The sequence below is a fragment of the Macaca nemestrina genome, chromosome 7 (genome assembly GCF_043159975.1).
Source record: "Macaca nemestrina isolate mMacNem1 chromosome 7, mMacNem.hap1, whole genome shotgun sequence".
In the NCBI taxonomy this organism is placed as follows: domain Eukaryota; kingdom Metazoa; phylum Chordata; class Mammalia; order Primates; family Cercopithecidae; genus Macaca; species Macaca nemestrina.
In genome coordinates, this window is record NC_092131.1 from 33,024,359 (window position 1) to 33,051,124 (window position 26,766).

The following is a 26,766-nucleotide window of genomic DNA, read 5'->3' on the forward strand; positions in this document are numbered from 1 at the left end:
TATGTCCATCATCACACCCAGTTAGCCACTACTATACTGAACTATATATTAACCATCCCCTTGTTTCATTATAGCTTCAGTATGCTTATGTTCTAAACTATACATAAGTATAGTTTTTTGCCTATGTTTTTAAATTTAGAAAAAGATGTCTCCAGCCACTGTGGCCTGATATAGAAAAAAATAAAAAATGAAAATGAAAGATGTATTTACTTTAAATTTAAATAAGAAAAAAGGTGTGTTTAGAAAGGATTAAGTAGCTCATTTACCTCAAATCCCCCGGTTTTCTTATATGTGTTTGGAACCATACATTCACATCCTTACCTACATATTTATGAATATTATTGGCCAAAGAGTAGATGGCCAAATAGCCTATGCTTCCATCTTTGGGCTCCTTAAAATAGGGACTATGCCCTATATTCACTCCATATTACCTATGATACCTAGATTCCATCTATCTATCTCTTCTTTCAGTTGTAATTCAAAATAATGGACAGATGAATACACAATGAAAATCTAGACATGTTTTTGTGTGGGCATTTTTTTTGGTCTTTTTTTTTTTTGAGACAGAGTCTCGCTGTGTTGGCTCACTGCAACTTCTGCCTCTCAGGTTCAAGCAGTTCTCCTGAGTAGCTGGGATCACAGGCACCCACCACCACGTCCAGCTAATTTTTGTATTTTTAGTAGAGACAGGGTTTCACCATGTTGGTCAGGCTGGTCTCGAACCCCTGACCTTGTGATCCACCCACCTTGGCCTCCCAAAGTGGTGGGATTACAGGCGTGAGCCACCGCGCCTGGCCCTGGTCTATTTTTTAACTTAGTATAAATGGAATCACAGTGTCTGTATCATTCTATAACTTACTTTTTTTTTTTTTTTTGAGATGGAGTCTCGCTCTGTTGCCCAGGCTGGAGTGCAGTGGCATGATCTCGGCTCACTGCAAGCTCTGCCTCCCGGGTTCACGCCATTCTCCTGCCTCAGCCTCCCGAGTAGCTGGGACTACAGGCTCCCGTCACCACACCTGGCTAATTTTTTGCATTTTTTAGTAGAGAACGGGGACGGGGGTTTCACCGTGTTAGCCAGGATGGTCTCAATCTCCTGACCTTGTGATCTACCCGCCTCGGCCTCCCAAAGTGCTGGGATTACAGGCATGAACCATCGCGCCCAGCCTTGTTTTTTTTTTTTTTGTTTTTGTTTTTTTGTTTTTTAATGGGGTCTCACTCTGTCACCCAGGCTGGAGTGCAGTGGTGCAATCTCAGCTCACTGCAACCTCCACCTCCCAGGCTCAAGCAATCCTCATCCTCCCACCTCAGCCTCCCGAGTAGCTAGGACCAAAAGCGCATGCCACTACACCTGGCTAATTTTTTTTTCTTTTTTTCTTCTTTCTTTTTTTTTAAATATATTTTTGGTAGAGATGTGATCTCTCTAGGTTGCCCAGGTTGGTCTTGAACACTGGGCTCAAGTGATCTGCCGCCTCAGCCTCCCAAAGTGCTGGAATGACAGGCGTGAGTCACCGAGCCCAGCCTCTGTGACTTACTTCTTTCGGTCAACACTGTATTTTCAGGATTTATCCATGTTGATGACTTGAGCTGTAGTTTACTAATTTTCATTGCTGTATTTCACAACATCCCCTCCACATCCCAAGCTGAAGGAGGAGGGGATGGCAAAATTTGGGTTACATTTGGGAGTAGGTGGGTTTGGCCAGTGAGTTCTCCCAGATCTGTCAGGGATGGGTGTTTTGGCCCAGCGACAGCTTCCTCAGCAGTGTTCAGGCCTCTGCGGGAGGGAGGGACCACGCGGCCTCTCCTTCCTGCAGATCTGAGATACCATGGTTTGCTGTTGGGCTGATTCCAGTCTTCTCAGGATGCTTGAGGGACAGGGAGAAAGATGTTCATGTTGGAGCTGCCTCTCTAGGGAATTTGAAAGCAGAAGTGAGGAGCTTCCCGCTGGAGGCCAAAGCAATGAGAGAAGCTGGGTGATTCAGTCCCCAAGTTTTCAAAGGGCTCTGTGGTCCATAGGCAAGGACAGAAGAGATGGAATTTCAGGAAGGTCCTCTCTGAGTTGGCTTTTCTAGGCACCTGAGTTGGGGTGGAGATGAGAAATGGCATGGGGAGCAGCCAACCAGCTGGCCTCTATTTGCATATTCATAAGCCCCCCATGCTGGTTGGCTGTGCTAAGCAGTCCCCACTGTCCCCAGAGTCAGCGGCTGCAGCAAGACTGGGTCTGTCAGACAGTGCCTTGTGCTAAGAAGGGGCCAGAGGCTCCCCTTACCCAGCCACGGGCACCCGGCCTGCCTGGAGAGGAAGCAGGGAAACCAGAAGCATTTCCTGACCATGGCTCTGTCTGCCCAAGGCTGGTGAAGAGTGGGCTGCTCTGTCTTCTAGGGTGGTTGGCCCCACCTGGTCACAGAGCCCAAGACAAGGACCTCCCGGAGGACCTCTTCCCTGTGAGTAACATCATCCTTTCCGTTTACCTTGCCAGAGTACTTTTTACAAAATTGTGGAAGATTATGAAAATTGTCAAATATGCAGAGAAGTAGACAGAGTAGCATAGCAATACCCACCCCTGTATTCATCACCTAGATTTAACAATTGTTCATATGTATTTGCTTATTTTTGTTGGCTGAAATACTTTCAGGCAAATTATAGACATGGAGACATTTCACTCCCTAATTCCTCACTCCATAATACCGTGTATGCATCTCCGGAGCCCTTTCGAAGCTCTTCTTTCATTAGATTTTCACCCAAGTTCTGAATGAAGGGGTGATTATCATCTCCGTTTTATAAAAGCTGGAATGCAGAAAGTGCGACTTTAGGGCCAATCGCTGGGAGTAGAGCCCAGACCTCCTAACTGCCAGCCCAAGTGCTTGGACAGCCACATGAAAGGATCTCTGATGCCCAGGGGTGTTTTCCTAGAGAGCAAGGAGGCATTGCAGCTGCTGTGTGACCTTGGGCTTGTCACTTTACCTCTCTGGGCTCCCGGTTCCTCACCCATAAAGTAAAGGCATGTCATGAAGATCCCAGGATCCCTAACCCTAGTCTGTGACATTTCCCTTGGTATTTAGAAAAATGAGAAAAGACATTGTAAAGAGTTTTTCACAAAGCTAAACTTATTTGTATATTATGCCTTTCCCCCTTTTATTCTTTTAAAAACAAGGTGGTTAAGATTCTTTTTTTTTTTTTTTTTTTTTTTTTTGAGATGGAGTCTTGCTCTGTCACCCAGGCTGGAGTGCAGTGGCATGTCTTAGCTCACTGCAACCTCAATCTCCCGGGTTCAAGCAAGTCTCCCCGCCTCAGCCTCCTAAGTAGCTGGGATTACCGGCACATGCCACCACGCCCAGCTAATTTTTGTACTTTTAGTAGAGACGGGGTTTCACCATGTTGGCCAGGATGGTCTCGAACTCCTGACCTCAGGTGATCCGCCTGCCTCAGCCTCCCAAAGTGCTGGGATAACAGGCGTGAGCCACCCCACCCGGCCAAGATTCTTTAAGAAATAAAAATCATGTGTCAGTGAAGGGAGATGAAAACATTTTAAAAAGGAAATAAAAGTGATGGTAGATAGAGTCTTTTGTATACTAACTTTTTGTGCCTTTACCTGCAAAATAAAATGTCAGTAACTCTCAAACTGGTCCAATATCTTTCCTCTTTGTTTTATTTTTTATTTTTCGTAAACCAATTTTTTATTCATTTTAAGTAAGTTTTAAACTACTTTTGTTTTGGGGGGGCTTTTACAATGAAAACTGAATTAGGTCCACTCCAATGTCCACTGATTTAGTTTTATGAAATTTGTATGGGCTGGGCGCAGTGGCTCATGCCTGTAATCCCAGCACTTTGGGAGGCCGAGGCAGGTAAATTACGAGGTCAGGAGTTCGAGACCAGCCTTGCCAAGATGGTGAAATCCCGTCCCTACTACAAATACAAAAATTAGCCCGGTGCGGTAGTGGGCGCCTGTAATCCCAGCTACTTGGGAGGCTGAGTCAGAAGAATCGCTTGAACCCGGGAGGCAGAGGTTGCAGTGAGCCAAGATCATGCCACTGCACTGCAGCCTGGCAAGAGAGTGAGACTCCATCTCAAAAAAAAAAAAAAAAAAAAAGAAGAAGAAACTCGTATGATGCTGGCAGGTCATCCTGAAGCTCTGAAATCATATCTATCTTGATTTCCCATTCTGCAGCTTTCTTTTCAACATGTTCTCTGAGGATTTGTGTAAAGAATATACTGCTGTTCTTGCCATTTCCAAAGCAGTCTTTAGAAAAGCCGTATCTATCCCTTTATTATTTTTGGTCCCAAAAGGAGGATTCATAATTACTGTATCAAATGACTTGACATCCTGTTAGGTAACAGGCACACATCACATTGAACCATGTCAATATTTGTTAACTCAAACTCTTCCACATTCCTGTTAAATATTTCCAATACGTCTTCATCTCTGTCAAATCCAACACACAACCCTGCTCCTAACACTGCAGTTCCGATGCTAAGCATTCCACAACTACAGCCTAGGTCTGCAAAAAATTCATTTTCAATGTCATCATAAGGGTTATAGATTGCATAGAGCATACATGCTGCAATGTGAAGCTTGGTGGGATACTGTTTTAGAAGTAGCTTGGCCTTTTCGAATCTATCCACTTATTGCAGGCAACTCTCTAGTTCCTTAAGCCTTAATTCCTTCATTCTGTTTTTTTAAAAATATAGACTCTCAGGGTTTGAAGGCACAGGATCTCAGGAGGCGACTGGCACCTTGGCCAGGGCCAGAAGACCTCTTCATTTAATGAATGGTTGAAATCTAAAAATATAAAAATCTGGAGACCAGCCACTGTACCAGATGCTCCTAAGCCCTTTCCAGCTCTAGAGTTCTATGGCTGTGGGGGCTCCTAAACCCACCCTAGGAGGAAAGGAAACCAGTTTAAGGAGTGCCTATTTCCAGCACCAGAGAATGCAGGGCCCATCACATGAGATCCTCCCCACCACAATCCTAGGAGAGTGACTGTTATCAACTCCATTTTACAGGCAGAGAAACTGAAGGGAAAAAGGCAAAGTTAATTTGTGTAAGTTCACATAAGAGCTAACAATGGGCTGGAAGCGGTGGCTCACGACTATAATCCCAGCATTTTGGGAGGCCGAGGCGGGCAGATCATGAGGTCAGCAGATCGAGACCATCCTAGCTAACATCGTGAAACCCTGCCTCTACTAAAAATACAAAAAAGTAGCTGAGTGTGGTGGCACGTGCCTGTAATCCCAGCTACTCGGGAGGCTGAGGCAGGAGAATCACTTGAACCCAGGAGGTGGAGGTTGCAGTGAGCCGAGATCGCCACTGCACTCCAGCCTGGGTGACACAGCGAGACTCCGTCTCAAAAGAAAAAAACATAGGTAACAATTCCCCCCCAGGTCTAATACCTGGTAGATCATTCCATAGTGCACAGCCATCATTGATACAGACCACCAGGGCTTCTGACTCCATTGACTCCATTGTGTCTGTGTCTGTGATGGACAGGGCTGTGTGGCCTGGGCCTGTCAGTCTGACCCCCCCTCCTCATTTCTGTCATCAGCCAGTGCAGTGAACAGAGCTGCTCAGGGCTGGACCAGAGATGGATGGGTGGCCTCCGATCTGCAGCAGAGCGGGGACAGTGCAAGGGGCCTCTCATCATAGAGAATGAAACAGGACAAGGCTGTATGTGAAAATGCCTTTGTTTTTTTTTTGTTTTTTGTTTTTTGTTTTTTTTTGAGACGGAGTCCCGCTCTGTCGCCCAGGCTGGAGTGCAGTGGCCGGATCTCAGCTCACTGCAAGCTCCGCCTCCCGGGTTCACGCCCGTTCTCCTGCCTCAGCCTCCCGAGTAGCTGGGACTACAGGCGCCCGCCACCTCGCCCGGCTAGTTTTTTGTATTTTTTAGTAGAGACGGGGTTTCACCGTGTTAGCCAGGATGGTCTCGATCTCCTGACCTCGTGATCCGCCCGTCTCGGCCTCCCAAAGTGCTGGGATTACAGGCTTGAGCCACCGCGCCCGGCCATGAAAATGCCTTTGTAAAGCATACAAACGCTATGTGACTTTGAGATGTGCTACCCTAAACAAGTCTTCATCAGTAGCTAAAGTTAGCTCTGTCTGGCAAGTATTTGGATGGGAGGCTGTTCAGGAGTACAGTGGATAAGGCAAAAATGTATATATTTGTAGGTGTGATTAAGTCATCATTATTATGAAATGCCAGTGGTGGGCCCTTAGATCCCATGATAAGTGTTGATGAAGGTAAAAGCAGTTGTTTCAGGATAAGGCATTTTCCTCCCTACCTTTCCAATCATGTTGGGTGGTCATCTACTAAGCACAAGGCTGGTCCAATTGGAATCCAACTGAATCTGGGAAATGAATGAACAAAATCCTGCAAAGAAAAACGTATTTTCCCATCAAAAACCAGGCAGGAATTTTATCAAGGAAATAACAATAAAACTTCTTGTATAAATCTGATTTGAGCTTCAATGACAGTGATGAGAATGAGTTAGCATCTCTTGGGCTTCATGAGGTACCTTTTACCTAAGGACTCTCCATAGCCCACCTTGCTTTATTGATTGGTTCTCCCATGACCCAGCTGAAGTGCATCTAAGGTGTTTGCTGTTCCCTAAATGTGTACACATTACAGAAGGGGAGACATGACCTGTGAGCTGCCAGTCTCACCTCAGCTGGCCCCATAGGCAGCCCTTCCCCTTTGTCCCACTGGGGCAGAGCTTCGAGAGCTCTCCAGGGATATTCCATGGAAGGGCACAGATCCACAGGGAGAAAGGCTGCCATGTAGGAGGTGATCTGTGCAGGTGATGATGCCACAGACACTGGCTATTCCTTTTCAGCTCATGTCCAGGTGCTCTAACACAAAGCTGAAAGAGACAACACACAGCCTCTCTCTTAGGTTCCTGCTTGTTTGTTTGTGACAGGGTCTTGCTCTGTCGCCCAGGCTGAGTGCAGTGGTGCTATCATGGCTCACTACAGCCTCAACCTCCTAGGCTCAAGAGGTCCTCCCACCTCTGCCTCCCAAGTAGCTGGAACCACAGACAGGTGTTACCACGCCTGTTAATTTTTTTATTTTTTGCAGAGATGGGATCTGATATGTTGCCCAGGCTGGTCTCGAACTCCTGGGCTCAGGCGATCTTTGAGCCTTGGCCTCCCAAAGCGCTGGGGTTACAGGCATGAGCTACCACATCTAGCTTTATGTCATCCATTATATACTTGAAATTCAAACTCACCCTCATTTTACATTTTCCAGCTATAAAATCCTATGTACCTTCACAGTTATCTTATGAGCCCTGTGTTCTATGTTTGTGTTTGTAGCTAAATTTGCTTCTCCAGTGGGGTTTTTTATTTCTGGTACCCAGGAATATGTATCTTGAAAAGAGTCAATGAGAAAAAAGTGCAGTGTTTTTAGAAAAATAGACTTTACTTATTTTATGTTTTTAGAGACAAGGTCTCACTTTGTTGCCCAGGCTGGAGTGCAGTGGCTATTCACAGGCGTGATCATAGCACACTACAGCTTTGAACTCCTGGGTTCAAGCAGTCCTCCCACCTCAGCTTCCTGAATAGCTGAGACTACAGGCAAGCACCACCACATCTGTCTAGACTTTATTTATTTATTTATTTATTTATTTATTTATTTATTTGAGATGGAGTCTCGCTCTGTCCCCCAGGCTGGAGTGCAGTGGCTTGATCTTGGCTCATGGCAACCTCCACCCCCATGGTTCAAGCAATTCCTCTGCCTCAGCCTCCCAAGTAGCTGCGATTACAGGCACCCACCACCATGCCAGGCTAATTTTTTTGTATTTTTAGTAGAGACAGGGTTTCACCATGTTGGCCAGACTGGTCTCAAACTCCTGACCTCAGACAATTCGCTCCCCTTGGCCTCCCAAAGTGCTGGGATTACAGGCGTGAGCTCCAGCGCCTGGCCTAGACTTTATTTTTTAGAGTGGTTTTAGGTTCACAGCAAAATTGAATGGAAAGTACAGACAGAGATTTTCCATATATCCCCTGCCTTCAACATGCATAGCCTTCTCCATACATGCAAATTTTTAATTAACAAAGGCAAGATTGCCTTTTTTCATTACAAAACTGAAAACATATCCATTAAAAATATAGAAAACTCAGAAAAATAAAAATAAAAAATAGAGAAAAAAATTACCTGTGATTCTATTACCCATAAACAACATTTTGATGTATTTCTTTCTCTATAATTTAAGTGTGTGTGTGTGTATGTGTGTATATATATATATATATTTTTTTTTTTTGAGACAGACTTTCACTCTGTTGCCCACGCTAGAGTGCAGTGGCACAATCAGAGCTCACTGCAGCCTCAGCTTCTTGGTCTCAGTGATCCTCCTGCCTCAGCCTCCCTAGTAGCTGAGACTACAGGCACAAACCACCACACGCAGCTAGATTTTTTTTCGGAGAGACAGGGTTTCACCATGTTGCCTGGGCTACTCTCAAACTCCTGAGCTCAAGCTCTCATCTTAGCCTCCCAAAGTGCTAGGATTATAGGCATGAGCCAACACACCTGGCCTCATATTTTTCTTTGTATTTTTAATATCTAATTTTCTCTTACACCCCCCACTCCAGTTTTATAAAATAATGTTACATAAACTTTACTTAAACACTATTTTTCAAAATGGTTGCATAATATGGCATCATTTAGATTATACCATACTTTAACCAGTGCCTGCTCTTATTAATAACACTTGGATGGCCATCTTTGACATAAGTTTATGAGTCTAGCCATCATTTTCTTGGCTTAACTTCATAGACATAGACTCACAGATTCAAATGGTATAAACATTTTTAAGTTTCCTAATATATAATCCATGAATGTTTCGAAAAAATATATGAAAACTACGCAAGATTACTGAGAATCAAAGAAATACACATAATGAGGTAACATCGTCACCTATTACAATGGCAAAGATTTAAAAGACAATGCCCAGTGTTGATAAAGATAAGGAGATTTATGTCCTTTTATAGATACATTGGTAGGAGCACAAATTGGCTATTTAAAAGTATATATATACAAGTAACACATGAATATATTCTTATAAAAATTCAATTAATATAGAAATATACAGAGTAAAAGTTGAGGCTGGGCATGGTGGCTCACACTTGTAATCCCAGCACTTTGGGAGGCCAAGGTGGGCAGATCACCTAAGGTCGAGAGTTCGAGACCAGCCTGACCACCATGCAGAAACCCCGTCTCTACTAAAAATCCAAAATTAGCTGGGTGTGGTGGTGCATGCCTGTAATTCCAGCTACTTGGGAGGCTAAGGCAGGAGAATCGCTTGAACCCGGGAGGCAGAGGTTGCAGTGAGCCAAGATCGTGCCATTGCACTCCAGCCTGGGCAACAAAAGCAAAACTCCATCTCAAAAAAAAAAAAAAACGTTGAAGGTTCTCCTTCAGTCCCTCCTCTCTACCCCCATTCAGCTGGTACATTTCTGGAGGACAGTTAGAAAAGAAGTAGAACAGTTTAACATAGTCTTAGCCTTTGATGCGATATTTTCACTTCTAGAAGTGTAGTCCCCAAAGATATATGTAGGAGTGTTAATCCCAATATTATTCATAACAATAGCTACAACTTATCAGCAATAACTAAGTGCCAGGAACTGTTCTAAAAATATAACTTTAGTTAACTTATTGGATCCAGACATGAATCCCACAATAGCCATAGATATTATGGTTATGCCCATTTTACTGATGAGAAAACTGAGGTACAGAGAGGTCACAAAGCTAGCTAAGTGGCTCTAGGGATTCAAGTCTAGGCAGTCTGACTTGTGGGTCTATGTTCTCCATCTTCGTACTATCTTGTCGTTGCTTCTATAATAGTGAAAATATAAGAAGGAATCTATCAAAAGGGAACTTGTTAACTAAATTAGGGTACATCCATACAATGGAATATTATCAGCTTTCACAATGTTGCTGTAGATTGATATTCATCCACATGAAAGATTAAAAATGGGGGCATAAAACTATATATCTATAATACCATTTTTGTTTTTTTGTATATATGTATGTAATTACAAGAAATTATAAACTTCTCTGTACGTGGAGAAAAGAGTTTGGCAAAAATGATGAACACCAAAATTTTAACTGATTTTCTCTGGGAGCAGCATTAGAGTTTCTTTCTTTTCCTCTTAATACATTTCTATATTTGGGAAGTAAAATGATCCTACACTACTTTCATCATCTAAGAGGTGCAATAAAGCTATTTTTAAAGGATTGTGACAATTGCTACCTCCATCAGTGAACATGAGAGTGCTACTAGCTAATTTTCAAACAGAAAGCATCACGGCTTCATGCAGACTTACCCAGATAAAGGGCTGTGGGCAGCACGCCGGCCTCAGCACAGAGGTTTCCTGTTTCTCAGCAGCCCAGAGGCAGAGTTTCCATGATTGCATGGGCGTAAACATCTCTGGGCACCCAACCACGGTGGAGTCTGGCTGGATTTCCAGTTTCTGGCCTCAAGATATTTCTGTTCATTGTTGCTTCATTAAACACACTGGTCCCATCTGTTACCCTAGTAGATCTGTCTTCTGGAGCACACAGACTACACGGAACCTCAGAAACAATACCTTGAATAACCCAGAAGGGAGATTCAGCAATGGTAGTGGTTCTATGCTCTTCTAATCAATGACTCTATCTACCGTCTGTCTTTCTGTCTGCATTGATTTTGTTCCATGCACAAGTCTCCATGCTAGGTGCTGGAGAGATCTGAAATAAAGTATTGTCTATTGAGGAGACAAAAATCAGTATAAATGAAGTATTTATGGACAATTGATTCAATGAAGTTAGCAAACATCTGTTTGGTGACATCTGGCAGTCAGGCACTACTTGGGGACGCAAAGAAGGAGCTCACAGTCTAAAGGGGAAGATGCATTGATCACTTCAGAGAGGAAGTGACATTTCAGTTGGATTTTGAAGGAGGAGTAAGAGTTTGTCAGTGGAAAAGTGGGAGAAGGGCTGGTCGGGCCGAGAGAATGTAAACACAAAGACACGGAGGCTGGAAGGAGCTTGGCCTGTTCCGTGAACACAAAGTCCGGGACAGCTGGACACAGGCAAGTGTTGAGGGTAGTGGCTCAAGAGGAGTTAGATCAAGACCATGTTTGCGAAGAGCTGAGACACCTGAACCTTCTAGTCCATAGGAAACTAGCAAAGACTGATTCCATAGAGGGGCATAAGCAGAGCTACATTTTAGAGGATTAATACCAGTGACAATGTCATTGAAAAAAGGGAAACAATCAAAAGAAAACTTCCACCAGTTCCCATCGCATTTATCCACCTGCCTGCACTGGTGTACATCCACTGTTCTTCCTTTTGCTGCATGGATGAACCGAGCGTTCCTCTGTGTAAAGTCAATCTGTCCGTGTGTGCACTAGATCTCTTCCCCTCCTTCCTACTCAAGCACATGGCTCCAGAAATTCTCCCCCTCTTGCCTACATTAACATATTTCATCTTTCTGCAGCATCATTGTCATTAGCCTACAAATATGCTGTTATTCTGCCTGCCTTGAAAAACTCTCTCTTGACCCTATTTTCTCTTCCAGCACTGTCCCATTTCTGTCCTCTTTACAAAACTCCTTGAAAGAGTTGTCAAATTCAGTGTCACCTACTCCTCTTCTTGTCCTCTCCCTTAAATCCACTTCAGTCAGGCTTTTTCTCCCTGTACTCCACCAAAACTGTTGATCAAGATTCCCAGTGACTCCACATTACTAATTCAAATGGTCAATTTACGATCCCTTTGTGACTTGGCCTCTCCCTCCTCCTAGAAACACTTCACTTGGTTCCCAGGACCTCGCACACCCCTCGGTTTCTGCCTCTCTGACTGTTCCTTCTCAGTTGCCTTTGTCGATTCCAGCTCGTGCCCCGAGCCTCTTCATGTCCCTGTGTCCCAGGATTTGGACCTTGGCCCTCCTCCCTTGTCTGTCAACGTTCACTCCCTTTGTGACTTCATCCAGCCACATGCTGACCACTCTCAATTTTTTTTTTCTTTTTTTTTGAGACGGAGTCTTGCTCTGTCGCCCAGGCTGGAGTGCAGTGGTGCCATCTCGGCTCACTGCAAGCTCCGCCTCCTGGGTTCACACCATTCTCCTGCCTCAGCCTCCCGAGTAGCTGGGACTACAGGCGCCCGCCACCACGCCCGGCTAATTTTTGGTATTTTTGGTAGAGACGGAGTTTCACCATGTTAGCCATGATGGTCTTGATCTTCTGACCTTGTGATCCGCCCACCTTGGCCTCCCAAAGTGCTAAGATTATAGGCGTGAGCCACCGCGCCTGGCCGACCCTCAATTTTATATTTCTAGCCCAGATCTCCCCGACTGAACCCCAGTCTTATTTCTCCAATTGTTTTCTGGTTTTCTTTTCTTTTCTTTTTTTTTTTTTTTTGAGATGGAGTCTTGCTGTGTCACCCAGGATGGAGTGCAGTGGTGTGATCTTGGCTCACTGCAACCTCCACCTCCTGGATTCAAGCAATTCTCCTGCCTCAGCCTCCCAAGCAGCTGGGACTACAGGTGAGTGCCACCACGCCTGGCTAATTTTTGTATTTTTTTTTTTAGTAGAGACAAGGTTTCACTATGTTGGCCAGGCTGGTCTTGAACTCCTGACCTTGTGATCCACCCACCTCTGCCTCCCAAAGTGCTGGGATTACAGGCGTGAGCCTCCGCACCCGGCCTCCAATTGCTTTCTTGACATCTTGACATTTAGATGTCTGTCTAGTACTTATATCAAATTTAACATGTCCAGGGTATCGTTGTAGGGTCCCCGTTGGTTAAAATATCAATTCGACCAGTTTAATGATTATGATTATGATTATGACTATTTTTAGTTGGCGTCTCCATCTGTTGCCCAGGCTGGAGTGCAGGGGCAAGATCTCGGCTCACTGCAAGCTCTGCCCCCTGGGTTTACGCCATTCTCCTGCCTCAGCCTCCCGAGTAGCTGGGACTACAGGCGCCCGCCACCACGCCCGGCTAATTTTTTGTATTTTTAGTAGAGACGGGGTTTCACCGTGTTAGCCAGGATGGTCTTGATCTTTTGACCTCGTGATCCGCCCAACTCGGCCTCCCAAAGTGCTGAGATTACAGGTGTGAACCACCGCGCCCAGCTCAGTTTAATGATTATTATTAGTTAGAAAGCAAGTGACATAGTTGGAGTATAGTGTACTTTGATGCTTTGTGGGAATAAAACAGCTTTAGGCAGCCTTTCCTGAAATAGCTCCCTCCTTCTCCCCAACCACTCTCTCCAGTTTCCAACCCTTTATTGTGCTTTCTCTTCACAGCAGGTATCACACACTGAAAATATATTTGTTTGCTTATTCTCTGCTTTCCCTACCAGACGGCCTGTTCCAGGAGGGCAGACCATACTGATCTTGCTCACTCCATGTGCCCAGAAGAAGGCCCGACACACAGCAGGTGCTCTTTAAACAGTTGTTCAATAAATAGTTGAACATTGAATGCGTAATCTGATTTTTCCGAGAGTTAGGACAGCAATGGTTTTTTTTTTTCTTTTTCTTTTTTTTTTTATTTTTAAGACAGAATTTCACTCTGTTGCCCAGGCTAGAACGCAATGGTACAATCTCGGCTCACTGCAACCTCTGCCTCCCAGGTTCAAGTAATTCTCCTGCCTCAGCCTCCCGAGTTGCTGGGACTACAGGTGCATGCCACCACGCCCAGATAATTTTTTGTATTTTTAATAGAGATGGGGTTTCACCATGTTGGCCATGTTGGATGCCAGGGCTCATGAACCTTCTGGGCAGACTCCTGAAATTAGAGACAGGAAGAAAACAGCACATGTGACTTTGAACAGTCCTTTTAAAATTTGAATGTGCAAACATTCAATGCGAAACTCTTGATCTCAGGTGATCCATCCACCCTGGCCTCCCAAAGTGCTGGGATCACAGGGGTGAGATACCGTGCCCGGTCAGAATTTGCTTTTTTTTTTTTTTTTTGAGAAGGAGTCTCACTCTGACGCCCAGGCTGGAGTGCAGAGCCGATCTCGGCTCATGGCAATATCCACCTCCCGGGATCAAGTGATTCTCCTGCCTCAGCCTCCCAAGTAGCTGGGATTACAGGTACCCACCGACACGCCCAGCTAATTTTGTACTTTTGGTAGAGACAGGGTTTCTCCATGTTGGTCAGGCTGGTCTCAAACTCCCGACCTCAGGTGATCTGCCCGCCTCGGCCTCCCAAAGTGCTGGGATTATGGGCGTGAGCCACTGTGCCCTGCCGAATTTGCTATTTCTAAAAAGTGCCTTGGGTGATTCTGTTGCCCTTAGTCACTAGAAAAGTCACTCTGAATCAAACAAAGCTTGGTTTGACCCCAGTCTGTCACTTACTAACTGCATGACCATAGGGAAGTAGCTTCTTCTCTGATCTTGTTTCCTTATCTGTAGACAATAGGCATGATCACATTCTCATGGAGCTGTTATGACAAATTAATTAAATTAAGCAATGGACGTAGAGTTCTTGGCATAATGCCACTTGTTCAGGTGGCTGCCACTATGATATTATTATTATTATTTTATTGTTATGCCCAAGCAGGAGAAGATTTTTCTCCCTGTAAGATCACTCTGAGAATCTCCTTAAAGTGGGGTTCTGAGACCAGCAGCATCAGCATTACCTGAGAGCTGGTTTAAAATGGAGAATCTCTGCGCTACCCTAGATCTACTGAACTGAAATCTGCACTTTAACAGGATCGCATTGAATGTTTGCACATTCAAATTTTAAAAGGACTGTTCAAAGTCACATGTGCTGTTTTCTTCCTGTCTCTAATTTCAGGAGTCTGCCCAGAAGGTTCATGAGCCCTGGCATCCCAGAATCTGAATCTTTCCTTAGTGACAGTGGCTCTTCACCATTGTAAGTGCAGAGAAGGAAGCCCAGCTCATTCTGGGTGCACTTCTAGCTGAGGAAATAAGGAGGAGGAATTCCTGAAGCCCCAAACAAGTGCCTGGGATGGATCCAAACTCCATCTTGCTTTCTCCTCAGCCCCAGATCTGCTCCCACCTGGCAGAAGCCTGCATGGAAGGTGAGAGAAGCTCATCTCCTCCAGAGCTGGGTAGAGACTCCCAGTTTCCCTGGAGCCAGGTCCCCAGCTCCAGCCCTGCAGACCCCGAATGGTTTGGTGATGAGCACATCCAGGCGAAGAGGGCCAGAGTGGAAACCATCGTCCGAGGCATGTGTCTCTCCCCGAATCCTCTGGTACCAGGCAGTGCACAAGCTGGGGACAGCCCACGCTGCCCAGAGAAGGCCCGAGAGAGGAAGAGGAAGCAGAGCCTTCCCACACAGCAAGGCCTCCTGATGCCACTCCCTGCCTGGGACCAGGGCAACAGGAAGGGGGGCCCTCGTGTGAGAGAACAACTTCACCTGCTGAAGCAACAGCTAAGACATCTGCAAGAGCACATCCTACAGGCTGCCAAGCCCAGGGACACAGCTCAGGGGCCAGGAGGCTGTGGCACCCGGAAAGGCCCTCTGAGTGCAAAGCAGGGGAATGGCTGTGGGCCTCGCCCCTGGGCTGTGGATGGTGACCACCAGCAGGGTTCCAGCAAGGACCTCTCTGGGGCAGAAAAACACCAAGCATCTGAGGAGCCCAGGTTCCTTCCTTCTGGAGCACCAGATTCGCTGGAGATTCTGAGGAAAGAGCTGACCAGGGCAGTATCCCGGGCTGTGGATTCAGTATTACAAAAGGTACTGTTGGATCCACCAGGCCGCCTGACTCATCTGGGCAGAAGTTTCCAGGGGCAGATGCCAGAGGGTAGAAGCGAGCCCTCACCTCCTGTGGGAGAGGCCTGTGAAGATCCACTTGCTTTGGCTGCCTTGCCCAGGAGGGTCCAGCTACAAGCTGGGGTCCCAGTAGGAAACTTGTCACTGGCCAAGCCTCTAGATTCTCCTAGGTACCCTATCCCTCCAAGAATGATCCCCAAACGCTGTCAGGATCTCCCAGCAAACTGTCCCTTGACTGCACCTTCCCACATCCAGGAAAATCAGATTCTTAGCGAGCTACTGGGTTATGGATGCAACAATGGCCATTGGAGTAGCAGTCCTCCTCAGGACTCATCTTCCCAGAGGCACCCCTCCTCAGAGCCCGCCCGACGACCTTGGAGAACTACTAAACCACAACCATTGGTCCTGAGCCAGCAGCAGTGTCCCCTGCCTTTCACCTCTGCCCATCTGGAAAGTCTGCCCCTTCTTCCCTCGGTGAAGATGGAACAGGGAGGCCTGCATGCCGTCACTGAGGCACTGCCTTTCTCTTCGGTCCACATATCCTTTAATAGCAATTGAAGTTCTCATTGTTGGCTAGGTACAGTGGCTCATGCTTATAATCCCAGTGCTTTGGGAGGCCAAGGTGGAAGGATTACTTGAGGACAGGTGTTCAAGACTAGCCTGGACAACATAGCTAGACCCCATCTCTAAAAGTAAAAAATTATCTGCACATGATGGTGCACGCCTGTAGTCCTAGCTACTCAGGAGGCTGAGGCAGGAGGATAGCTTGAGCCCGGGAGTTCGAGGTTACAGTGAGCTATGATTGCACCACTGCACTCTAGCTGGGCAACAGAGAGAAAAAATGTCTCAAAAAATAAATTAAAATATCATTGGCACTGTGCAGAGAAACAAGAAAACTGAAAGTTGAAGAGGAGGTGGCGACAGATCACTCAGGGTCTTCTTAATGTTGCTCTGGGCCTTCAGCTTAAAGTGGTGACCACATTCTGGAATTTAAGGACCTGGGAAGGTTTACTTACCTTCTTCTATGACCCATCGGGTTCTGCCACTTGACTTATTCCTTTGGGTGTAAAGGGTTTTGTTTTGAGACTCAAATAGGCTTCCGAAATACAACAAATACCCTACGGAAGAAAGAACCCCATAATTTGGTTGTCAGCTGTCCATACACTCAGGAGGAGAAGGTCAAAGGAATGACCTCATCTGAGGTATGGCCTCCCCAACCCCATAACTCTACAAGCAAAAATTCTGTACTGTGTAGATAATTCATGGGGAGCATATGAGGGACCAGAAACTTCTGGGCCAGATGGAAAAAGTTTTCCTCGGGGATTAAACCCAGAGAGACAGCTGGAAATGGCCAGAAGTCTTCAGTTTAAGGAACAACTTCCAAGCTGCAAGGGAGTGCCTGGAGACTAGGGGCTGGGCATATGAAGGGAGAGGAGGCTCCCCATGAGGAGGCCTGAGTGGCCCAGGTTGATCTGCAGGGGTCTGGATCTTATTGCATCATCTTTGCAACCCTTAAGCAAACGCTACTCTCTTAATGTATTTCCCAGAGTAACCCTAGGGATATAAATAATTGTTGAGTTAGGAGAAAAAGTACCTTGGGGAAATACTGAGATGGTTTATTTTCTGCAGGAATTCTCAGAGCCTTTAACATGAGTAAGTGGAAGCTCTAAGAGGAGAATGTATACAGCCCCAAACCCATATGACCCATAGAATAATCCACTTCCAACAAGCGTCTTGCAGAACTTGAGTTCTTGAGAATGTATTTTGGATGTTGCTTTTTTTTTTTTTTTTTTTTTTGAGACGGAGTCTTGCTCTGTTGCCCCGGCTGGAGTGCAATGGCCGGATCTCAGCTCACTGCAAGCCCCGCCTCCCGGGTTCACGCCATTCTCCTGCCTCAGCCTCCCGAGTAGCTGGGAGTACAGGCGCCGGCCACCTCGCCCGGCTAATTTTTTTTTTTTTGTATTTTAGTAGAGACGGGGTTTCACCGTGTTAGCCAGGATGGTCTCGATCTCCTGAACTCGTGATCCGCCCGTCTCGGCCTCCCAAAGTGCTGGGATTACAGGCTTGAGCCACCGCGCCCGGCCTGGATGTTGCTTTTTAAGCTAGCTGTGCTCACGTTGCTGCTTCTTGTGGGCAGCTTTGAGGCGAATCTCCAGTGGCTGATGAGTCTGTGGAGTTGCATATCCAGGTGGGAACAGTCGTGTCCTTTGCCTGGCAGCTGCTGTGCGGGCAGTGGGATGGGGTGGGACCAGCTCATTACCATGCCAGACCCTGCCTTTGTGTCCTAAATGCCACGAGCGCCCCCTGCCGGTCAAAAGTGTTGGAAACACCCCAAAGTTAACCTGGAAGTCAGCGAGCAACTGTAAAAGCAACGCTGAGAACACTTCACTTGCCACCACTCTTGGAGGCAGAGATTCCACCACAGACAGATTTTTCTTTATAAGAAAGGCCAACTGTCTGGGCCTTTGATAACCACTAGTTGACTCTCCATTAAATACAGACAGCTGCAAAAACACCTCAGGCAGATGGTCCCCCAGAATTTGCTATTTGTTGAGCACCTACATGTGCCTGTTGCTGCCCCCCCCCAAACTGGGGATTTGGCTCAGAGAGCTTCTGGAGGTTTGGGGCCTATCCTAAGAAATACCTAAGCCAGGACTGGCTGCATGGGTGAAGTATTTGACTATCTTTGGAATGACTTGGGGCCCCCTGGCCCCCCAACTCTTCCCCCATTCCTGCTGCCTATATTCCAAGACCAGAGATTTATTCCTGTGGACCATGAAAACCACCTGAGAGCAAGCTGCTTTACAGCATAAAAAGAACGTTTACGTTCACATGACATCCTGTGACACAGGGAGGGCAGATGTGAAGATCATGAGGGCAGCACTGACAGAACACTTTCTCCGTGGCAGGCATTGCTACCAGCATTTCACACATATGCACCCACCACCACTTAGCTACAATTCTGAAACCCATAAAGCCCTATGATTTTCCCCCCACCTAAGACTGATGCAATATTTTTTTCGGTAGCAAAACCTGGCCTGCACTGACTGGAGGCTATTTATAGATTTTATCCCACTTAGTAAGTCATACATTTTGCTGCAGAAATGTGAATGCCATTGGATTATAGACTGTCTCAGCTGTGGATGTTAATGAATGCGTGGTACACACATCATATTATCTTTATAAGCTAACAAATTCTGAAACCTGAACTCCATTTGGCCCAGCATTTCAGATAAGGGGTTTAGACCTGTATTATCTCACTGTTCTCAAGCATCCATTCTAAGATTGGGTATCCAAGAAGCAGAGACAGAGAAAGGAGCTAACTCGCCCAAAGCCCCAAGACACACTAATGAGCAACCAGGATTCAAACCCGGGATCTGATGGCCAAGTACAAGCTTTAATCACTATACTGCACATCTTAGCAATGAGGCTCAGAGTAGTTAAGTGGCTGGCCCAAGGTCACACAGCTAATAGGTGGCAAAATCAGTGTCTGAAAGTGGGTCTTTGGAATCCCAATCCAGGATTCTTTCCACAGCACTTGTGGATCTGTAGGAAGGATAAGTAGGGCTGATGGGGTAGCAGGGAGGGGCCTTCTGTGCAGCAACCAGGTGCCTGGGCCACCTATAACTAGTCAGTTGGTCTGGTTTCTTCTGGTTAAACAGATTCGTCCTATGTGGAAGTCTTTTTTTTTTTTTTTTTTTTTTGAGACGGAGTCTCGCTCTGTCACCCAGGCTGGAGTGCAGTGGCCGGATCTCAGCTCACTGCAAGCTCCGTCTCCCGGGTTCACGCCATTCTCCGGCCTCAGCCTCCCGAGTAGCTGGGACTACAGGCGCCCGCCACCTCGCCCGGCTAAGTTTTTTTTTGTATTTTTAGTAGAGACGGGGTTTCACTGTGTTACCCAGGATGGTCTCGATCTCCTGACCTCGTGATCCGCCCGTCTCGGCCTCCCAAAGTGCTGGGATTACAGGCTTGAGCCACCGCGCCCGGCCCTATGTGGAAGTCTTAATTGTCTTAAGCTACAGCTCTCAGATCTGAGATCCCAAGTTACTCTGTGTAATGCTTCTCAGCCAGCCTAAGGAGTGTCCCTGAAAATGCAAGGCGTATTTGTGTAAGAATCTTTTTTTCATTTCTGTCCTGCTCCAGTGCTAGGCAGTCACATCACAATTCTCCAACTCTTGTTAAAGGGGAAGGAATATGTCTGTTCCCAGAGTAAGGTATAGTTTGGAACATAATTTCCATATATGTGTATGGATTAAGGTTGACCGTTCACTCACTTACTCCTTCACACAACAAATATTTATTGAGCACCTACTATGTTCCTAGAACTGGGCTAGGCACCAAGATGAAAAGATAAGGTCCTCACTCTCAAGGAGCTCACAGTCTAAACGAGGAGACAAACATGCAGTAAAAATTCCAATGAGGTCATTGCTGACACAGTTTGTACAAAGGGTCTTCACAGCCCAGGGTAAGGAAGGCCTAATTTGGCAAGGAAGGGTTTAACAGAGGCGGGAGCTTCTGAGCTGAGACCTGAAAGATGAAGGACAGTTCTGCCAGGCAAATGGAGAGTGGGTGCCACCCAACCATTTAAGCTTCTTGAGCAAGAGCAAAATGTGAGCTGGTACTCAGCTTGCTTAGATGTTTCCTGGTTATAAAGGCAACACTACAAAGGCAATGATAAGAGTGACAGCCAGAATGGGGACCACCTAGCTTATTCTTCTCGTTTTACAGCTGAGGAAACTGAGGCAGAGGGGGGAAGTAAATCTCCGCTTGGGGATTTGAAATCATTTATCTGGGACAGAACTGCCATCTCTTCCCATCCCACTGGGACACCACACACACACACACACACACAAAAAATACACCAAACTGTATTTGACATCATCTATGGTACATAACTTTTCCACATCGAGATGGTTTTCACATCCTGTGACTTAACTGTGCATATATGGCATTCAGCTTATTTGACCAGAGTTTCCAGAGACAGAAAAATGGAGGAAATACACAATTCCAATCAGAAAAACAAAACGAAATCAAATAGAAACCACAGGAACAAGGAATTCACTAGTTAATTGATAAACTGGCATTTTAAAGTGTTCATTTTCCTTGACACTGAGATAAATCCAGGAAGGTCTAAACCCTGGTCACTTGAAGAAGGCCAAACTAATGTTTTTCTTCGCACGATATCCCAGCTCCAACCTCCTGAAGGCTTATTTTCCTGATGTTCAGGTAAAGTCACTCAACTAAATTGCAGCTTCTGCAGAACTCCCACGTGACAGTGTTTCGCCTGGTGTGAGGCAAGTCCTAGGTCATCATATGTGCTCTTCAAGCTCCCCTTAGTGTTGTTGATGGAATCGGTGCAATGTCCACTTCTGGGCTGAGACTCTACCCAAATAATCATGAATAACGTTAGGCTAGAAAGGTTGGCTGTCTAAATTCTTAAGCTACTGAGCTGTAGATAATCCCCCCAAACAGAAACACATGGGCAGGAAAAGTAGAGGGAAAGAGAAACACTAGTTAGTGGCCTTTTTGGCTAGTTTTCTGCCTTGGCTAGGGACACTATGAAAAAGAAAAAATAGGCTGGGTGCAGTGGCTCACGCCTGTAAGCCCAACACTTTGGGAGGCCGAGGTGGGCAGATGGCCTGAGGTCAGGAGTTCGAGACCAGCCTGACCAACATGGTGAAACCCCGTCTCTACTGAAAACACAAAAACTAGCTGGCGTGGTGGTGGGCGCCTGTAATCCCAGCTACTCGGAGGCTGAGGCAGGAGAAGGAGAAACATTTGAACCTCGGAGGCAGAGGTTGCAGTGAACAGAGATCACGCCACTGCACTCCAGCCTGGGCGACAGAGCGAGCCTCCATCTCAAAAAAACACACAAAAACAAAAAACCATATATATATATATGTAGAGAGAGAGTGTGTGTGTGTGTATCAGACACTGGCAAATTTATGTTCAAGTTGCTATAGTTCAAAACTGAGTGAAAGTACATACAGATGAAGTGTGACAATAAGGAAAATCAAACTAATTGTTGGGACCAGACCTCTCCTTTTCCCATAAAAGGTTTCTGAGGGCCTCCTTTACCTTGGGTGTTGGGTTAGGAGCTGTTAATACTTTTGGCCTACATCATTCAAACTTTTCTTTCCTCATATTCAGTTGGTTGGTTGATCCCTGAAGCAACCTCTGATGTTGATTTCAATTCATTCCACAATTCAAAGTTGCTAATAAATTGCTCCCTGACCTATACCTTGCCCTTCCCTTGGCCCTTTATCCAGGCAGAAGGCCCCAGGCCTGCCATGCAATCCACCTGGGTGCAGCAAAATCTGGCACCACACTGGTCTTGACCCCTAAGTCCCACTCAAACACCACATAAAGCTTTTCATGGGTAAAACAACCCTCATGAATCTAGCATATATAAAAAAAAAAATTTGTTATAACAGGTACTGAAGCCAATTTAGATTTTTCCGAGTATTACTGAATAGGCTTGGAAAACAGCGGTGGCTTCGCTTGTTTTTTTAAAGGAAGCCCCTGTTAATGCTGGTTAAAGCCATGTATATGAACCCCTATACTGAGCTGGAAGCAGACGGTTCTAATTCAGAGCACCTCGTGGCAAATGTCTGACTGGATGGACCTCTTGTTTGTACAGTTCAACCGCTGCATTACCTCCCAGATGATCAAGTGGTTCAGCAACTTTCGTGAGTTTTATTACATCCAAATGGAAAAATCTGCCCGGCAAGCAATTTCAGATGGTGTCACAAATCCCAAAATGCTGGTGGTTCTCCGCAATTCAGAACTTTTTCGAGCTCTCAATATGCACTATAACAAGGGAAATGACTTTGAGGTAAGACCATGTACTGGGGTCCCATGAGGTCTGATGAGTGTCTTCCCTACATGATTCGAGTTTTAGGAAAGATCCCCCTTCTGTGTCTCCTTAAGTTACTGACAGCCAGGGCAGCCTGGGCCAATCTCTGTATCATCCACAAAGATCACAGCCTCAATAGCTTCACTCGGGCAACAGGTGGAAGCAGCAAACTGAGTCTACAGCCAGGCTTCATTCTGAAGCTTAGGGAGAGGTCTGCCAGGTGTTATACCATCTTAGACTGAATACCCTGTCGTTATCAAGTTACATTATTTACTGACCTTTTTGCCTTAGTGCCAGGAGGCTCAGGACAGAATGCTGAGCTCAGTTGTGACACCTAGTCTTGGCCTAGGTTTTTTCAACAATTTCTATGCTTTTCATGATTTGGTTCTTATCTGTATTTTCCCTTGAAAGTGTATCTGTGGGCCTTCTATGGAAGGCCCCTCAAATCACCTCAAATCCTTTCTGGAAATAACAATAAACAACACTCAAGCTCAGTCCCTCGGGGATCCCTGTGAAGGCACACTGGTGGCACCTCAGAGGTAAAGCATCAGTGAAGGGTGAGCCTAGGTGTCAGTGGTGCGCATTCCTAATCAAGAGATGCGTGGTGCCTCATGCACAGCCGACAGCTCTGTCAGGCTGGCATCCGATTCTGCAGGTGCTGGGTATATCTGGTCACAGATTACACTTCCCTCTTCTTGCTTTCTCCCTTGACTGTGATCACCAAGAGTGGTTTATTGATACCTCCAAGAAATACAAGAACTGTGGTCATCCACTGGTTGACTGGTCAGTCAGAATACGTTTGGAAAGCTAAGGCTACCTGTGGGGAAAATTGTCCATGTCTCCCTTTCTGAGGCTCAAGGGGTCAGGGCCAGTATGGGACAGGCAGCACTGCCGCATCTTTCCACACAGGGTGGTTACTTGGCCTGCAGTGGCGGCAAGCCCCAAGCCAAGCTGGGTCTGGAGCTTGGCGGTGCGGCAACCGATCATTCATGGTGCCAGTCTGTGTTAGGATTCTAGAACAGCACTCCTGTCAACCGGCTCTGAAAGCAGGAGTGTAAGCTCTTCAGACCCAGCCCTAAAAGGCAGTGGAATGAGGTATGACAGTCAGAAGCTTGGGGGCACTCCTTCCACAGTTAGTACTAGGGAAAAGAATACCAAAGTCTCTTTGAGCCACAGATTTACTTTCAGTAAGATTTTCTGACCTACTTAGTAAAAAGTCACCCATTAGCGGGATCAGCTTCTCCTACAAAGGAAGTGTCCTTAATTCACCTTCTCCCAGGACTTTCTCATTGGAGCTGTCATATCAAGGTTTGTGTCTGATGAGGGAGCAGAGGATTCCTAGGGTTGCAGAATCAGGGGCCGGTGGAGCAGGGATGCTCCTAGCCCACTTCCCAAGAAACAGGCAGCATCCGCTAGTGAGGGTTCTGGCACCAATGCTCCCCAACATCACGTCTTTTCTTTCTTGTGGGTCTCTTTGGAAATGCAGGTTCCAGATTGCTTCTTGGAAATCGCCAGCTTGACGTTACAGGAGTTCTTCAGGGCTGTCTCCGCAGGGAGAGACTCAGATCCTTCCTGGAAGAAACCCATTTATAAAATTATTTCGAAACTGGACAGTGACATCCCAGAGATATTCAAATCTTCCAGCTATCCCCAGTAGCTGTTTCGGGGTTAAGATCTCACAATGTGAGGAGTGACTGGCTAGGGTTTCCTGGGTTTGTCTTAAATGGCAATATAGCTGTAGTCATATAAAAAGGGCACAAGGAAATCTCCTCTACCAAAATAGGTACTATTACCATTTTGATCATTTATTTCCCTTTCCAGAATCATCAGAAATTGAACTTTAACTATAAAATGGACTAACTGTATTGGTAGTATATTGTAAAAGGAACACAAGTTTTCAATCAGAAGACTTGAAGCTCAACTCCATTGTTTCCAGGTGTTGTGACCCTGGGAACTTCCTGGTATCTCTGCATCTGTAAAATGAGGTTGTTAAGGATTAAAGGACAGTATGTCCTATGCAATGTTCTTCACACACAAATGTTAGTTTTTTGAACCCCTCTTTCAGATAAGGTTATCTTATTAGGGGTTTTTACAAATTGCTGTTTTTAGTTTCCTACTTATAAAACGCCATCTATTTGCTAGATACTTTCACATACTTTATCTTTAAGCTTTTCACCCTGAAAAGTAGTTATTATCATCATTTTAAAAAATGACCAAACAGAAGCTTTAGAACTGCAAGGTAACTCGCCAAAGCCTATGAGGCCAGGGCATCTGGGTTGATAGGGACAGTCAGGAGCCTGGAGGAACCAAGACTTTCTGATGCCCGACTGCATGCTGGACCCATCTCCTGCAGCTAACTCAGGATCTCAGGTAGGACCCCACCCCTAGTAAGCATCCAGCGCTGACAGGGCACCATCACCTGACAACTCCTGCCCAGCACTTAGGAGCACTTCACCGCCCAAGATTTCTGCTGATCATTTCAGCGAACTCAAGACAAACTTTCTGCAGGACTTGAGTGTTGCTATTTATTCACATTTGTCTGCTGGAAGAGTTTATCAGCTGGATAATGCAAATAGTCTCCAGTTGACCAATGCAATTGGTGCCCCAACCTCATATATGCAGAAGCTGAACTTCAGACTGTGAAAGGTAGAAAGGGCCTTAGGAGATCATCTGGCCCACGCTGCTTAAATTAGGAAGGAAGAACTGTGGTCCAGACAGGAGGCTTGCACAGGCTGTGCACAGCCTTGCAGATGATAAATGGCATAACTGGGACAAATGCAGCATCACACCGAAATGGAAATTCTCCCACTCCGTAACAAAATTACAGTCCATGGCTGACCTTCCACTGATGAAGGAATTCATGAAATCAACATTTACCCCACTGCTGGCCCAACACAAATTGTGACCCACTCTTGAGCATACAGGCGAGACACGTACAAAGCTGAGTAACTGCATCTGTCTTCTAAGCTAGTCAGGATCAAGTCTTTGTAAGCACTGCCAAAGGTACGCGGGGTTGGGTGGGGGTAATACATAGCTTGGGCTTTGTAGTCCTGATAAGGGGTGTCTGTGAGTTCATTAGCTTCTTTCCTGTCTATATAAAACAAGTTTCATATTTGGCTACTCAAATTCCATGATTTTTCTGTTGGGGCGCTGCTGGAGCAGATGAGATAAAATCCCTAAACTATTACTAGAACTATCAGCATAAAAAGGTATGAAAGATGAATTTTCCTTCGAATTTTCTCTTCAAACAGATGAAAGGAAAAACAAAACAGACTTAGCCCAAACCCATCTTTACAGGCTAAAGGTTATTAAGCGCCCTCCAATACATCCAACTGCACTCAGAAGATCTTTGCTCTATTTTCACAAAAATGAAGGAATCTGCCAAAACTAAGTTTTAAACACAGGCAAGCATGGAGTGCTCTGAGCACGGGCAATCAGTTTTCTGTGTCTGGAGACAGTAGAAGAACCCTCTATCCAGAGTGACATTACATACCTAAGTTAGGCACACAGGGGAAACAAGTTCACATGATTGTCCAATTGAGAGCAGCCCTTCTTCTGTCCCAAACCTGAAATTCATTAGTGTGTGTGTAAAGGCTGAGCCAAGTCACCTCCAGGGCAGTGAACCTTGTCTCAGGGACCAATTAGATGAAATGTACAAGCTCAAATTGAAAACATTTGTGTATTGCACTCTTTCCAGGAAGTGTTCTCTAACCACTGAGCTAAACACAGAAGAATGTATAAATACATATGCTCTGCCAACAGAAGAATTCTATTATAATTTTCTGTTTCTACCAAGTGTGTATCCCTCTGTGTTGGAAACACATGGAGTGTAAGCTGAGTGGGTTATTATGTTCTTTTAGCAATCACACTTTGCCAAAGGTCTGGTCATTCTTTCCATTAAGGTATATGAGGGCGCTATTTTATTTTTTTGAGACAGGGTCTCACTCTGCCACTCAGGCTGGAGCACAGTGCCACGATCACAGTAGCCTCGATCTCCCAGGTTCAAGTGATCCTCCCACCTCTGCCTCTCGAGTAGATAGGACTACAGGCACATGTCACCATGTCCAGCTAATTTTTAAAAATTTTTCTGTAGAGATGGGGGTCTCACTATGTTACCCAGGCTGGTCTTGAACTGCTGGACTCAAGCAATTCTCCCACCTCAGCCTCCCAAAGTGCCAGAATTATAGGCATGAGCC

At 45.8% G+C, this 26,766-nt stretch overlaps 1 protein-coding gene and 1 pseudogene across 2 annotated transcripts; one reads left to right on the forward strand and one right to left on the reverse strand.

Moving 5' to 3' along the window:
• Window positions 1-3,722: 3,722 nt before the first annotated feature.
• Window positions 3,723-4,823, reverse strand: LOC105495817 (rRNA N(6)-adenosine-methyltransferase METTL5 pseudogene; annotated as a pseudogene).
• A 9,952-nt stretch (window positions 4,824-14,775) lies between these two features.
• On the forward strand, window positions 14,776-26,327 carry LOC105495790 (prospero homeobox 2). 2 transcript variants are annotated; one of them, XM_071099843.1, is made up of 5 exons: window positions 14,776-16,245; window positions 17,891-17,902; window positions 20,839-20,940; window positions 22,355-22,549; window positions 24,057-26,327. In XM_071099843.1, the coding sequence occupies exons 1-5, from the start codon at window positions 14,947-14,949 to the stop codon at window positions 24,225-24,227; spliced, it is 1,779 nt and encodes a 592-aa protein (XP_070955944.1). In that variant the 5' UTR covers window positions 14,776-14,946; the 3' UTR covers window positions 24,228-26,327. The 2 variants fall into 2 exon arrangements, with proteins under 2 accessions (XP_070955944.1, XP_011763872.2); XM_011765570.2 differs by lacking the exons at window positions 17,891-17,902; window positions 20,839-20,940 and having other exon boundaries at window positions 14,786-15,678.
• The last annotated feature ends 439 nt before the right edge of the window (window positions 26,328-26,766 follow it).

What these genes read in the sequence shown, in the direction of transcription:
- LOC105495790 (XM_071099843.1), top strand. Translation starts at nt 14,947, where the DNA reads ATGGATCCAAACTCCATCTTGCTTTCTCCTCAGCCCCAGATCTGCTCC. An exon ending in CTTATTTTCCTGATGTTCAG is followed by an intron (nt 20,941 to 22,354) that starts GTAAAGTCACTC and finishes TTGTTTGTACAG; the next exon opens with TTCAACCGCTGCATTACCTC. An exon ending in ACAAGGGAAATGACTTTGAG is followed by an intron (nt 22,550 to 24,056) that starts GTAAGACCATGT and finishes TTGGAAATGCAG; the next exon opens with GTTCCAGATTGCTTCTTGGA.